This window comes from Mycteria americana, chromosome 1, assembly GCF_035582795.1.
Source record: "Mycteria americana isolate JAX WOST 10 ecotype Jacksonville Zoo and Gardens chromosome 1, USCA_MyAme_1.0, whole genome shotgun sequence".
Taxonomy (NCBI): domain Eukaryota; kingdom Metazoa; phylum Chordata; class Aves; order Ciconiiformes; family Ciconiidae; genus Mycteria; species Mycteria americana.
In genome coordinates this window covers 148,077,663-148,093,984 of record NC_134365.1, presented here as the reverse complement: position 1 = coordinate 148,093,984, position 16,322 = coordinate 148,077,663, and the positions used below count along the sequence as shown (strand labels likewise).

Sequence of the window (16,322 nt, the reverse complement as noted above, 5' to 3'; positions counted from 1 at the left end):
ACTTGTAAGCTCCCGCTTACACCTGTCTACCTGAAAATTTTGAAGCCAGGTTAGTTCAAAGCTGTCCTTGGTTGATATTAAAATTCTGTTGAAACAGACAGTTCAAGAGCACTGTGAATTTCAATAACAGATGCAAAGCTCACTTTACCATACAAGCCTCCCCAAAGTGAGAGACTTCACAATTTCATCTGGCAAGGTTTACTGCATTTGAAACCACTCAACAAACTGAATTTTCTTAGCATGAGAGATAAAATGAGCTAAGGGTATGGAATCTAGATATTCTCTTTGGAAGTAATGGGTGCTGCATTTTATTCATATATGCATATCTGTATATTCTGACTTGTAAATGTGTAGGAATACAAGACTGTATCATCTGGTGCACCGTCTTTTTCTTTGCTCTCTGTATGTGTCCCCGTAAGACTCATTTTAATAGTCTAAAACTTGTGCCTACATGTCAAATGTAAAATTGATACACTGGGTAGAATTTTTATTATTTCAAAAACTCCTTGCTTGTTTATGGTGTGAGCTGGGATCCAAGTTCAAGCTTCAGCTTAAATGAAGAATGATGTTTTTCTATTGGATTTCATATCATAAAAATATTTTGCATAAATAATAGACGTAAAAATATGTTTGTTTTACCTTTGGATGTTTCCATCTATGTGCTCAGCAATCTTGTCTCATGCCCTTGCCATAATTTGAAATGGGACGTATAATCCAGAAACTATGATGGCTTGTGATAATGCTAAACTTTCCTTTCCCCAGGGTTTTATATTCTGGTAGCAAAATGTGATTTGTTGTCAAAGAGACTGAGGATAGACACTATTAATATCTTAAAACCAAAATAAATCTTACACCATTGCTGTGCCTACAAATTTAGTAGAACCTACTTTGTTTGTCAGATAAAATTAGTCCAGAGCTACCCAAAACTCCAGATTCTGTATCAGTGAGGCATTTACAACATGATTTACTAGGCTGGTTTTGCTTAGTTCTCACGTAGGTTTTCTCAGTCTCAAGCATGATTCAGGTAGACATTTCACATTCAGGCTTAAGGCATGGATATAGGACTCAGGCAGAGTTGGGGACTTCTATACTTAAGTACAGAGACTAATGGTAATTTTTATTTCACTTCTCTGCCTTCCTGTCCATAGTCACTTTGGCAGCTGGTCATCATTACATATACCTGCACAATACTTCTTGTCACAAATAGTACAAAGTTACACACCCATTTCAGTAAAAATAGAGGAAAAATAGTACATCGTCAGTACAGCATTCAGTAGAAAAATTTCAGACCTTTGCAAAAAATGTTTTTGAGCATTGCAAGCTTTTTTCTCTTTTTATTTCTTCTTTTGCCTTTTAATAAAAAAAGTGTCCTAAAGTAATCTGAGATCCTATCACAGGATGAGTGGGAAATGAAAACTTGCCCTTGAGTCCAGGTAAAAAGGATGCATATTGTGCTGGAAGAAGACTACAGGTTTTAAGGAATTTTTTAAAGTTTTCGAAAGTGTTAAAGAACTTCATTTCATATTGTAGAGTATGTCATAGTCTGGATACAGTTCTTCTGAAGTTAGTGACTCCCAAGGCCTGAGTCACGGTCATACAGAAATACTAATTAACCTATAGTTAGTAAGGGCCAAATCAAGGCTAGAGAGTCAACACCTTTTGCAGTTGGACATCTTTGAAGTTGACTACTGTGATGAATGGCTAAGCATGGGGTTTGTCTCTGGAGCTTTTTCAAAGCATCGGCTAGCTACAGAACTTGTTGAAGGGTCTGGAGAGGTTACTGGATCATGCCAGCCACATGTGCTTATATTGGGATGTGTCACAGTTGACATGAAACAGAAATATTCTCCCAATAGCTTTTAGATGTCCAAGGTACCTACAAAGTCCACATTTCCCACTTCCTATCAGCATTGCTTTCATCTTGATTATTGGGTTGTGTTTTTTCAGCAACTTTTTTTTTCTGGTTTTTTTTTTGTTGTTGTTTTGTTTCTGAGTAGTGGATATTTAAGGAATACAATTAGTTATTATTCATCGTAGAAGAAGGTCGAGGCCCAGGCAATAATCTGCCATCTGGCTCTTCCAGGGACTTTCTGACAGTTTGAATGGGGAAGGTTATTCTTGTGAATTGCTGTAGTTTCTATCAAATGCTACAAATCAGAGGTGGGCATTCCTTCATAAACAGAAAGTAGTCAAAAGTAATCCACAGATACTTCTTTCTCTCCAGAGTGCCATTTGTGGGAAGTAATTTTATTATAAGGCATAATTTCAGTCATCCCCTGCCATTTCAAACATTGTGTACCATTGCAAAATATCACTTTAACTATAAAAAGAAAGATTACCTTATGGTTATGGTTTTTTTAGAGCAGGTTCTCTCTTGAGGCTTATTTGAGTGAGAGCTTTATTTTTCTTCCCAAGCCATTGAGGAGTTTTATTTTTCTTTTCAGAAGGCTTGCAGTTCATAACAAATGATTAAAAGCATCAGTCCAAAGTGGGAATGAAAAGACTTCTATTCCTCAGGAATGAAGAGAAATTATATGAATTACCAGCAGCCAAATAACTGACACCCCATAGATTTCATTCTAGGACTGGTTTTATTGTTTCAGGATATTTCACACTAAGTAATTCCCATTATATTCATTATTACTAAATCAATCTAAGATGTGATCCTTTGTATGAATTAAAAAGGCTATTTCTATTAAGGTTACATCTGAAGTTTGTATGAGAGTCTGTTTTCCCTTACTCAGAAGGAAAATAGCAGTGGAGGACTCCCAAGGAAGCAGCGGTGTGAAAACATATTTTCAAAATTCATAGTCAGAACTTTATAGCAAAATTTCTTTTCTTTTCTTCCGTCCCCCTTTTTTTCTTTTTTGAGCACAAGATTTTTCATGAGAGCAGTACTGCTGTGAAAAAGACCATGTTACCTTCATTGTTTTCTAGGTTCTTATTTTTTATTTATTTTTTTATTTTATTTTTTATTTTATTGGGTTTAGTATCTCTTCTGCTTTATTCTTTTCTTCAAAAACTTCTTCATTCTCTCCTTCTCCCTCACTCCCATCTCCAACCTAACTGGGACCAGAAAAAGGAAGAGATGAGGAAAAGCACATTGAGAGGCATAGGAATGACACTGTTGCAAAGTTGAATACAAAGAGCTGAGGAAATCTTTGTTTACAAAATACCACTGGCTCTACTGATGTCATTTTTCATTATTTTTTATACTACCAAATGAAATCAATGAATTATTTGGGTACACTTTGGATTTCTGTTTTGTATGTTTGTTTCCAAAGATTCTTCTGCGACATGGAGCAATGATGTTGCCTATAATTAAATCAAGTTTCTCTCTGCAGGCATCACCACAGTATTGACCATGACAACTTTGAGTACCATTGCGAGAAAGTCACTACCCCGTGTCTCCTATGTCACTGCTATGGATTTGTTTGTGACTGTATGCTTTCTATTTGTCTTTGCTGCTCTGATGGAGTATGCAACCCTCAACTACTACTCAAGTTGCAGAAAACCAAACTGTACTAAGAAGAAAAAGTCGGTAAGATGGGAGCATTTAATTTCTTTTCTAGCACGTGTCTAGCTCAGAGAGCAGAGAATCATCCAGTGACAGCCTGTAGTCCCATGATACTCCGCTCCCCCGAGCTCTTCCCAGTTTGTGGTGTGATCTGCCCTGAAAGCTGACGGAGAATAGTTACCCGCAGTAACAGCAGAAGCAGTTAGGTGCTTGTTGAGTGAGGTCTGTTCCTAAGAGAAGCAGCCTGCTGACCATGAAGCAGCAACCCTGCCTACGTGTCTTTCGTCCTCCAATTACTATGCTGGTAGTCATAAAGGACTCCCACTGAAACAGATTGCATAGCTTGTTATACAAATATATGCACATAAGTGTATATTCAAATGCATCTGCTATTTCATGGCTTAACAGGTCTAGAAATATTTATGAACTTTACAAACAGGATTTCAATGTCTCCACTGGGAACCAGCACTTGTTTTCAGCCCTGTGCACAAAGGGGCTTTTTCCAAAGTACAAAAACGGAGGAGGTCTCTTACAAAGGTTTTATACATGGCTGCATTTTTGGCCAAAAAGACACTTCCAGAAGTAACACCCAGACACACACGAAAGCCATTTATTTAGAATCAATTAAAACAGTCATGCAGGAAGAATTGCCTGGTGTACTTCAGAATTGACAACAAGAATGAGAGGAGGCAGTATAACGGAGGAAGAAACCTCAGTGTGAACATAGGGAAGGGAAAGGGGGTTGTTCACTCAAGATCAGTGGAAAATCTTAAGTGTTTGAGATTGGTAGTTGGAGATGTTGGATGCCATTTTGTGTAATGGAGGAAATCAGGACATTTGAAATCAGAAATACAAAGCCAAATAGGAAAAATGTGAAGGAGGAAATTGAAGAGAGAGAAGGCTAAATTCAAGGAATAATAGGTCACAAGGTAAAAAGGGATTGAATGAAGAGCTATAGAAAATGCTTGAACGAAGAAATAATGAAGGAAAAGCTGAAACGAGTGGAAACAGAGAAAGCCTAGAAAGCCATAGACTTAGTCAATGAAAACTCCATTAAACCTCTAATAGCTTCTTGTAAAAATGCATTGCACACAAAAGGCAAAAGTGTTACCAAAAGAAATGTGTAAGACAATCAAAATGAACTTGCTAATGATCAAACTAAAATTGCCATCCTACAGAAAGACTGAATGAAAAAGTCATGAGTATCTTTGTGAGTAGAATCTATTTCCAGACGTGTATGAATTTGAGGGAAAGCATGCAACATTGATGAGATTTAAACTAACACAAGAACAAATGCTCACTTAGCTATTGTTTGCTAAATAAATAAATGTAATGGATTGAATAAAGATTTAAAGTGGATGGAAACTAGGTGTGCATTCTGCTGAGGTTTCATGCAGTTTTAAAGTGTACAGAATACTCAGCATGAAGTGTTTTACGGACAAATGCATTTAAACGTTTGGTTTAAGAAATGCTACTGAACATTAGATGCATATGAAGCAATAAGTATGTTTTCTTCTGAATAATTCCTTTGTTATCTTTATTTAAGCTACCTGATGTCAGCTTTGGTCATGTGATGGTAAGTAAACTATTTCATTCAGTGAGAGCAACGGAGGCATGAATGTATGGCTGACATTTACTTGCAGTAATTCCCGAGAAAGCTGTAATGCTGTTATGCTTCATCCTGACTTCACTATAAATATTGTTTTGCTTTTTTGTTAAAAGGTCAGTTTGTTTTTGGCTGTGGCAGAGGAACATAGCTGCCTCTTTCTATAAAGACTTATCAAATGATTTGGGAGGGAGAAGGGTCAAGTGTAGAATATTGTGTGTTATTTTTACCTCAGAAATTTTGTGTGTCTGCTTTATATAATACTGCAATTTCTCATTACATTTTATAAAAAAGTAATAAGCACAAGTTATGTCATAAAGTTATATGGAGTTTTAACTGAGTTTCATAGCAAATAATTCATTTATGTGTATCTGTAAAACCTTTAGCAAGCTTTCAGGTGGATTTTCAGATAATCTAGGCACACAAGTTTAACACAGCTAGTTGTACTGTATCTACAAATGGAACAAATTATATTCCCCAAACCTCTAGATAACTATATACATACAGCGGTAACAAAGTTGAAACTGAGCACAAAATTGTATCTCTAAGTTGTACGACATCTGAAACTGGAATACATGCTATAATATTTATAAATATAAAGCATGCAGAGGGCCAGTTAATCAGCTGGTTGGATGGCCTGCTTCCCAGCTATCAGACCCAAATAAGAACAGGGACAGAACTAAACCATTGCTTTTGCTTTTCTTGGTTTGGATATGCTGAAGTTTATAATTTACAATTCCTAGCTCCATGTTACTAGCTTACCTTTTACAAATAATGTTATAGACTTTTTTTTCACATGACTTTTCTAACATATTTAAAGAGCTCATATAGCATTGAAAGTCTGCTCATTGACAATGAATGTTTACAGCAAGCATTGCATTTATACGCTTGCTACTGCTGTCACTCCTTGGACAGACTTTTCTGAAAGATGAAGTTAATAAGGCATATTGAATGGGTAGCGGCACTTTCCTTTTTCAAATTAAAAAAAAAGGAAAAAGATACACAGTTAAAATTACAATAGCGTTTAACACTCTTAGTCTTTGTCTAGATCTAGTCAGTCTGATCTTTTTGGAAAGCATCTGCAGCCTTTTCAAGTTTTTTACTCACTCTTTTCTTTTTTCACTATAAGACAGATATTGAGCAGGGCCTTGTTCTATACATAAACAACTTCCATGTTCAAGTTGTAGCATAAACTGAATAAAATAAGCAGTGTCTCTGACTCTTAGGATATCATCTTGTCTTTTCTAGTCTTGTAGTGATGCCACCTAAAAGATGAAATTTATTAATCTTAGTAAATCCATGTTCAGGTAATCCCACCCTTGTTTTTCCTCCTAGAGGACACACTTACACCTTGTCTGAAATAATTTTGTTAAGTGTGTTTAACACTGCATCTGAACTGCCTTGTCCAAGGCACCTGAGAAGTGCCTTGCCTTGCCAGACCTCCCAGTTGGTACTGGGCTGGCGCCCACTGTGTGCGCACTCCTCTCCTCCCAACCCCAGCACAGCAGGATGCACAGGGCACAGTGGGTACCACCCACCTTCACCTGGTATCTAGTCACTTCAGGACCCCTCCTAGCTGACAGAGATTAAAGCAACCATATCTCTGTATTATCAGGGCATTTATTTTATCTTCTGTCCTGAGCAGATAGTTGATACAACAAAAAAACACTCAGGCTATTGATACATGAGAAAGTTTCCTTTGCAGAAGCAGGGCACTTATTTATTTTCACTTCCCAAAATCGTCTGGAGAGATCTAAATTAGCCTTTTTTCTTTTTAACATAAATACTGTAGCCAGACATAGAAAATTTCAGTCCCTGAGTAGGACTGAAAGAAGGACTATTATAAATTATATAATATATATTATAATAGGACTATATATTATAATAGGAATATTTTTCATGAAGGCCTGCAAGAAATGAACAATATGTGACACAGTGGTATAGCAGAATTCCATGTATACTTCAGTCATAGCTTTTTTTCTCTCCGAAGTGCTACAGTCAAAAAATGATTGCTTGTACAATAATCCTTGTCCATGTGGCAGCACATTGTAAAGCTCTGATACCAGCCACCTGAAACTTTACAAATGAGAGAGAAGACCATGCAGGCATAATTTGTGTCATCTAATCTCAGAGATAAAGTCATTCACAACAAACAGATTTGCAATAATCTACTTCTAAACTGCAATCTGTTTACAGTCCACAGCACAATGCACCTGAGGGATTTTAGCCATCTACTTATGATGAGATGAATTGTGTCCTGGAAGTAATTGGCTGGATACCATAGGGCAGTTGTTCAGATGTAGTTATCCATGTTGGAGATGCCAACACCTAGGCAGAGGGATGCCTCATCAAGATCTTAGCTCAGGGACCACCAATTTAATGAGATAGGTAATATTATCATGTGCCAAATCAAAGGATTTGTAGAAAGAAAACAAAGTCAATAGAAAAAGGAAAATTTCCCCTAAAGTACATCAATCATATCACTGATCTGTTTCACATACAGAGTGAAAGTTTTCAGATACGCCCCAACACCTTGAACAGGAAATGTTGCGTATTTTGTATGGCAAGTGTGGAAGCAGGGGCCCAGAGCACCCTCCAGAATGCAAGCAGGCATGATGCAGAGGCATGACTAGCTTGGTAGTATATACCTGGCATCCTCCTGCAAGCAAAGGCAATGCTCAGCGCAATCACAGGGAGGGGAAGGGCCCCCAAGGTGGAGAAATCCGTGCTGACAGGGCGAGAGCCAGCTTTGTCAGGGCGGTGCAGACAGGCAGCGAAGACGATGGGACCTTTCCTAGTGATGCCAGTGGAGGAGGTGACAAATGTGAGGATGGAACGGGTGGCTTGATGTGAGAGGAGACTATCGTGAGAAAGCACCTTTCATGAAAAGGAAATGGTGTGACAGAAAAGCTGACAAAGTGTAAATAGGGAATACATTGAAGAAGGAGAGGTCTGTAGGTGCTAGTGGTACTGTGACGATGCGTGATATTAAAGTGCCCTATTTCTGAGCGTGGTTAGGGTGATAAGCACCGAAGGGACATGCTGAAGGATGGCATTTTGAAATCCTGTACTGAAATCATCGCTATCTGTTGCTGACCATATCTGTTTTCATAAATGATGGTAAAGTTAAGAGGCAGTGAATGAAGCTATACTAAGTGGAGATCGTTCTGTAATTAAAATGGAAGGGGGGACATCTTCCTTATTTTTCAGAGCCCATTCTTAAATGTAGTAGCTGCAAGTGTTTAAAGCATCTTGCAAAAAATTTTCTGACAGGCAAGTGAACTCCTTAGTGTGAAAAAATGATTACTAGGCAATATATGCTTGAGTTACCCAATTAGAAAATACACCTAGAATTATTTAACTTGCAACTCCACAATCTCTCTATGGCAATTCATCTGAAAAGGCATCTTTTGAGGGAAAGAAAGATGATTCCCAAATCTAGAATTCCTATAGTATCGACCTCTTATTCCTAGCTCCTGTGATTTTTTCCCATTATTATTAATTGTGATGTGCATCATCCATGGAAGTTTATCAAACTGTTGGTTTCTTCTTCTCTCCTCAGAATTATTCTGTACTTGATATGAGACCACCAACTACAGTCATCACATTGAACAATGCCATGTATTGGCAAGAATTTGAAGATGCATGCGTCTATGAATGTCTGGATGGGAAAGACTGCCAGAGCTTTTTCTGTTGTTATGAAGAGTGTAAATCAGGCTCATGGAGGAGAGGACGGATTCACATAGACATCTTAGAACTGGACTCTTACTCTAGGGTCTTTTTTCCTACATCCTTCCTGCTGTTTAACCTGGTGTACTGGGTTGGATACCTCTATCTTTAAATGTTGCCTGTAGTGGTGAAGACTGCTGTGTTTTCACAGTGTGGAGGGATGGTGAAAGTGCAGAAAAAGTGAAGGACACGGTCAGTTTCATCTCAAATTATAAAGGCCACATTAACCTTCACCATCACAGAGCCTGATGAAGAATTTTAATATGTAATTGCCTGAAAAAGAAAAACATGGAAGAATTCTCTCCTTACTGCTATTCATTTTAAGGAAAAGATTCTTACAAAATTTAGCTGAATTTGTAGTGTAAGCAGTGTTTATGAATAATTATTGTATGTTAGAATCTTTATTATTCTCCCTTGGCATAGAAGCTATACACAATTCAGGCAAAAGTTAAATATGTCATTTTTATTCTTCATTCCCATACTTTCTTCAAAATGCTGCCATATCCCTGAGGCTCAGAGCAACATACACTGGCACTGGCAAATAAGCCAAAGCCAATGAAACCACTCACTTGTATTTAAACTTGCTTGAGCTAAGTCCGATAGGTTTTGGGAAATATGTCATTGGCGATCTGCTTGCTATACAGAAACCACCAAAAGACAGTAAGAAATGTCTCTGGTGGGATCAAAACTTGGATGTTACTTTCTGCAAAGGTCTGGGATTCATGGGATTAGCCACTTACCTACACATATTGGTTTTAACTTAAGGTGAAAAGGCAGAGTTATAAGAAAGCTATTATTTTGATATAAATGAAAGACTTGCCTCTCTCTGAGGCAGCTGTAGGCATAACTTCTACAGTTTTTCAAGCTTTTAACTGTCTTTTTTATGACTGGTTAAACACAGGATGGTCATTGATTTCTAAAGTACTCTACTCGAAGCAGGACAAGATTCCTGCTTGTCTGTGTCATTGTAGCAGATCATAGTTGATAGGCCATGAGTAAAAATCACTATATAATAGCACTAGAAATATGTGACTTTCTTCTGATTGCAATTTACTAAAAAGTGCTCTCATGTATTCTTATTTTTTCTCTCAAAGTTATTTTACAAAATTGAAAAACGTGTGTGCCAAAGGACATTTTTTGTTCCTTCCATAAAGTTAAATATTGCAGTCCTTACTCACGGCAGTTGTTCCCTGGGTCTGAGCTGAAGACTGAACACTTTTGACTTGAATAGTGCATTATGGGAACTCAATTCTCACACTTGGATTAAACATGGAATAGTTGCCACATATAGAAAAAGGTTGTTTCCATTTTTTTCCTAAACTACCAACTATATTTTACCCTAAAAAGCTATTTTGTATTTTTCAAGCTTTTGACAATTAAATTCTTAAACTACCCATTTTTTCAAAAACTAGTTTTACAGTGTTAAACTAGAGTACATCTTTTACAGACTGTCTCAATAATTGTTATTAAGCAAACAAAACAGATGATGGCTTTTCACTACCCTTTGGATGACAAATGGTTACAAATTATTAAAGTTAAAACATACCTAAAAACATAATTCTATTTTTTTTCTTTTCTGGAGGACCTGATAATTTTTTTATTATCTCAAAAAATGTGTGTCTCTTCCACACAGTATTTGATAAAAAATTCATAGATGTGATTGAAGAGCAGTTCCTTTTCTCCTCACAAGGAAAATCCTGCAAACAAGCAAAAACTAATGCAATGGTAATTCTAAAGGAAAAGAAATGTTGTCATGTTCTTTGAAACATCACTGTCTGTCATTGCTGTTTCTCTGTGCTTCCAGTGAGTTTTTAATTGAAAAAAATTGCTAACACAAAAGTTAACTGTAGTTATTCAAAATACTTTCTTCTGGTTTTCACTTGTCTAAAATATCAGAGACAGAGCTGGGTTTAGGTGCGGGAGGGGAATCACTTCTCTAAGGACTGACAAAATTCAAATTAGAAGCACAGAAAAGAAATATTTTGGGGCAGGATCAAAACCTTATTTTTAGCAAAGTCTGCCCAATCTGATGTCTTCTAAACCAATGATAACCTTCTGATTTCAAAGTACATGTTGAAGTTTCTGCTACCTCTCAGTAGCAAATTACTCTGTAAAATCTATTACTCTGTAAACCTCTGTGTCCTGCACTTGGAAGTATGGATTTTGTTTAAGGATGAGAGTTATATTTTCAGCCGTGCAAGAAGGTGATTGAATTGAAGTTGAATATCCTGGTCTCTAATTATGAATTAGTCTACTCTAACAGCCACCTTCAGCCATATTTTGCAAGAATACTAGAAATATTTCAAGCCTAAATAAAAGAATGGAAATAAATAGTTATCCTTTAGGGGCCTGATCCTACAAACCCTCTGCACAATCAATTGATTTTGGTGGGAGTATTGAGACAGATGAGGCACAAGAAGGTGCCTTCCACCATTAGATCTTGAACAGGTAAAGTGAGGTTTATTTAGCAATTGCATACTTGAGTGAATGTCCTGGGAGTAAGTGTGGAAGTGGAACGTTCCCATTTTAGATGATGAGCATATACTTTTCTGACACTTCTGCTCATGGCTACCCATTCCTGCTAAAAGCACACAATCCCATCAGATCCTTCCTTGGAAGACTGATTCTGCTAAATCCATTCATATTGCCTCTGTTTTCTGAGTGCTTTCATAAACAGAAGTTGGAAGCATATAATTCCACTTTTTTCCACAGTCCTAACCAAGAAAGAATTTGCAGACACTACTGCCTTCCACTCTTACACTGACAGCAGAGGACATATTATACGGTGTAATATATTCCACTCTGGGGATATGTGCAAAAAATTGATTTGTATGCAAGGTGAGCGGCCACAGGCTGGCAGGTTCCAGAATGCATTCCTCTGCTTATTCCTACTTGCTTGGTTTACTGTCTCTGCTTCACTGCTCTGTGCTTTGGCAGCCACTGAAAAACCATAGAGATCAGGGAAGATAAGCTTTCTAGGCTCTGCATCATTCAAAATGCAATTATTCTAGACACCTAGAAAATGTGGTCTGCATATACCTATGTGCCATATACTTCTGTAGTAGTAAGAATATCCTCACTAACCTCCAGATATTCTTTTTCTTCTTTCGCAAATTGAAAAAAATTAACACTTCTGTGCACTGTCCCATGAGAAATGTAAGAACCACATTTTAGCATTTTAGAACATTTTCTTATCAGATAATTTCATATTCATGACTTGCATTTATTCAACTACTTCTTTTTGTTATTTAGTACTTCTTTTTACCCTTCCAAGGAAGGGAAGGGAATGAAGGAAGGCAAAAACAAATGACTAGTGAAATGAACGCATTTGGATATGTATGTAAAACCACAAAATCAAGTATCTTCACATTACATTCCTTCCTTTTCAAAGTTGCACAAAAGACTGGGAGGGTTAGTTTAGATAACCAGCTTTTCTCAGGAGGATCTAAAGTCAAACCTCTTATTCTCCCCCTTCAATTAAAAGTTGAGGGACAGTGTTTTCCTGCACTGAGAGCAGCATTTTCAAAGCAATTAAGAATGCATAAGAATACTGTTTTGCTTAACTCAGTCTTCTCAGTTCTTCTGGCCCTGATGCCTAACGTACTGACGGCTCCTTTTGCAGCCATTCTTCCAAGAATAAGTGTATAAAAACTTGCAGCCAGTTTATGCTGTCTCCATATCCAGCAGTAATATGGAACTGAAGGATGCCACATGCCACACAATTTTAATGTAACTTTCTAATCAAAATGTACAGCTGTAGATTAAAACACCTCAGGCACTTTGATAACCTTTCTTCTCTTTCAGATGCTCATTTTCTCCTTCATCAACTCTCAACTGTATATTGGTATGTACAACATACCAATAAAAATGATAAAAATTACAGCAGGAAGAATCAAAAAAGCCAGAACTGTCTTCATAGAGTCAGTGATGAGTAGTGAAGCTAAAAGAGGAGGAAGAAATTATTTTTTATTGCTGTGCAGTTCTTATCTGTCCCACTCCTCTTATTCAATTCTTCCCACCAACTACCCACAGCTAATTCCAAATCACCCACCTGGCAGTTTGCACATTCATCAGCTGGAACAGCAGTGACACATGAGCCTTTAGCTGATAGGAAATTATATTTCTGGAACTGGAGGCATCCTGCCAAATAACTTGGATAGATAGCTATCTCAAATGCTTTTGCAGCCCTAATGTGTCTCAGAGTCTAGCACCTCAGGTTGCTGTATGAATTTATCACAACTCACCTTACTTGGTCATTTCATGAAGGGAAGGATGTTTACCTCCTTTTTACACCAAATTTCACCGTAAATTTTTTCATCTAGAAAAATGACTCTGCCCTGCCCATGCTCCAAGCGACCAGGTGCAAGACAGCGCTGGAAAGACCATAGTTGGTACTGATGACTTTGTGGGAAGGGAGACTCCATATTTTAAGACAGATTTCATTAGCCTCACAATCTGGAGGGTTGGTGTTACCTTCCAAGCTGTAAAACAAAGCTCCCACTGCAACTTGTAAAGGCTGTCCATAACAGACTGCATTTTTCCCATTGGCTGCTCTTTCTGGGTTTCCATGAAACACTAAGAAAAGGCAAGCCTTATCCCATAATCTTAGCTGCCTACACAATTAGATTATTTTTTTCAAGGTGTATTCTTCTTCTTGCTTACAGTGAACTCTGTGCCTCTTACATTAGTGCCTTTAGCATTGCTTGATATTAAAGGATATGTACTGTTCCTGGCCTGAGAGTTAGAAAGACGGACAATGACCTTGCTGGAATTCTTCCTGAGCACCACAGTATGTGACTAATATTCTAGATGTCTTCAGCCTACATACTGAGCATTTGTCTGATTTTTCTTTATTTTTAAAGCAGTCTGTAGGTTTTCTTAAATCCTAAGTAGTAGGAAAACTTCAGTGGGATTTCAGCAGTTTAGCAGAATCCTTCCTTCTTCACCCAGCGACTTCATTCCTCCAAGAGATGCAGAGCATAAACTCAAGGCTGATGTTTACCTCATCCAGGTCACTTCCCAGAAGACTGTTTAAAATAGGCAAAAAACAAACTATGCATTGGGAATGCATTTCCACAGCTGAAAGGTGAGGTTCTTTTTCCTTTAGAGCTTTTTTTTTTCCCTGAGTTCCTTTTAGATCCTCCCTCCACCCGACTCTCCCTTCACCTATACAATTGGCAAGCTCAAAATCAGCTCAACTGACACTTATATACTGAAAACTTACATTGAAATTTACATACTGAAAAAAAAGCATAGTGTCATTAGTCTTATACTATATTTTTATACCTACAAGCTTCTCATGGTTCACCACATTCTCTTCTTGAAGGGTTCTAGTATATATGCGAAAAATGAAGGCCTTCCTTCAAGACTCAGTGGCCTTAATAGTTTTACCTTTTCCCCTGGGATCCATGGCTTGTCTGGAAAACAAAAAAACAGAGAATCTACTTTCCTCATTATTTAGGCCACTGTTTTAGATACTAAAAACAAAACTATGTTTTATATCTAAAGTGAAATGATGTTTTAACAGAAAAAAAACAGCTCTGCTTGAACTGCATTGCTTTGACAAGTTAAGTTAAATAGTAAATTTTTGTACACTGTACCTGCGGTGGATAACTCAAAGAGATATGCTACACTATAACCCTGTATAGGACTAAGTCCTGAATTAGGGATAAATATTGTTCTAATAATCCAATTTACCTAGCATCTGTTTCTTTAAAGGACTTTGGATTGTGACTGACTTCAAGCACTTGGTTAGTGACCGCTGACATTCCTCAAGGGAGATATCCAACATCTGTTATGATGTATTCCTTTCTACAAACTTTACTTTCTTTTATTTTTTCTCTTTTCTTGTGGGTCCTCAAGCCAGTGTCTGTACGCATCTGGAGTCCTCAAGGGTTTTCCTAGAATATATGTGAAACTATATGTGAATAAAATTCATCATGAAGTTCAGTTCCTCAGAGCTGGACACCTGAGAATTCTCTACTTTCTATCAAAACATGTATTTTGATCATTTCTAAACATTTGCTATTTCTGAAGGACCAAGTAAGACAGCAGAAGACGTGGTTATGTTTATTCATATGTCTGGGGTAGGCTTTCTCAAGGACTGAACCAGGCAAACCAGGCACTGATACAGTCAGCTATTTGCCAGGTATTCTTTTATGTAGGTAATGAATGACACTAGCCAGAGGAGACACAACAGCCAGTTTGGTGTCATGGAAGCACTCACATAACTCAGCTTTACTTGGGGGCCTAAGCCAGCCTGTAGAGCTTCTTATAGAGGAACCCAGGTGCTCCCTTTAGTGTTTAATACAGCACTTAATACTCTCCTAATGTCTCTTTACCTTCTTGCAGCCTATGGCACTGCTGGGGAGAGACGAAGCTGTACTGACAGAATATATTATAGAATACAAAGAATTAAATATCCACAGTGAAGCTGGTGATGGCTTGTTATTGAGACTGTGTTATGATTACAAGTTTTAAAGAAAAGGCCTCTAGGTCTGAGTCAAAAACTTCCTCATCAATCAAGAGCATTGACCAGAAGAGGTGTTTAAGTTAAAATATTCTTACAAGCAAACAGGAAGAGCTTTGGATCATATTCTGGTGGGGCTGACTATCCATTGGCTGGCTTCAAAGCTTGTGGAGAGCAGATTTGTAACTTAAGTACTTCAAGTGAGATTTGTGATTTATGTACTTAAGGTGAGGCCTAAACCAGGTAAATGCCAAAATTTCTAAATTGCACATTAATAGAAAATGGATGAAGAGAACAATATTGACAACACATTTTAAAAAAACTGCTGACAAAAGAATATGGAACAGAGCATGCTACAGACTCCATTCCATACTTACAGACCACATGGGATCCTTAAAATGTGAGCTGCTGTTGAACTCATGGAAAGCTGATAAAATAATTGCATCTGACAGTATTACACAGGCAGACCAGGGAAGTATGCCACTGCTAGACAGAGTGCTCCAAGGGAAACAAAATTTCAGAATAAGCTTCCACAAAACAGTGCTCCTCTGAACAACAGTGAGAAACCTTGTGCAGAGAGATTACAGTATCAGTCCCCCATATTCTTTTTTGTAGTCATTAAGGAGTCCTGTGACTTTATTGTCATCCATGGTCACATGCAATACCAACCATAAATCATGGGCCAACATGTGGCTGTCACAAGTAGGAACACTAGCCTGGAAGGAATTTAAGCCCAGTCTGGGTATCACAGGCAGTCATCAAACACCTCATATAATCCTGTTTTAAACCCTCAGCATACTAGTCTCAAAACATTTTTTCCCAACATGACAACATACGGAATTTTTTTAATTTTAAGTGAGTGCAATTTTAGGAATCACATAAAAACCACCAACTATGTGCCAAATTGAACTTTCTTATAGAACACAAATAAAATTTTAGATTTCTAATTTTCCTTCCTTCCTAAGTTTTTCTTAGGGGTGTGTGATTTCTTTGCTAGCAGT

The 16,322-nt window shown here is 37.5% G+C and overlaps 1 protein-coding gene across 1 annotated transcript in view; it reads left to right on the top strand.

The window, feature by feature from the left end:
- The window catches only part of GABRG3 (gamma-aminobutyric acid type A receptor subunit gamma3), a 326,786-nt gene extending 317,822 nt beyond the window's left edge, over window positions 1–8,964 (top strand). Inside the window, exons 8-10 of the mRNA XM_075491925.1 lie at window positions 3,345–3,541; window positions 5,064–5,093; window positions 8,686–8,964. Coding sequence (XP_075348040.1) covers window positions 3,345–3,541; window positions 5,064–5,093; window positions 8,686–8,964 — 506 coding nt within the window. The remainder of the gene's footprint in view (window positions 1–3,344; window positions 3,542–5,063; window positions 5,094–8,685) is intronic.
- Window positions 8,965–16,322: the final 7,358 nt, after the last annotated feature.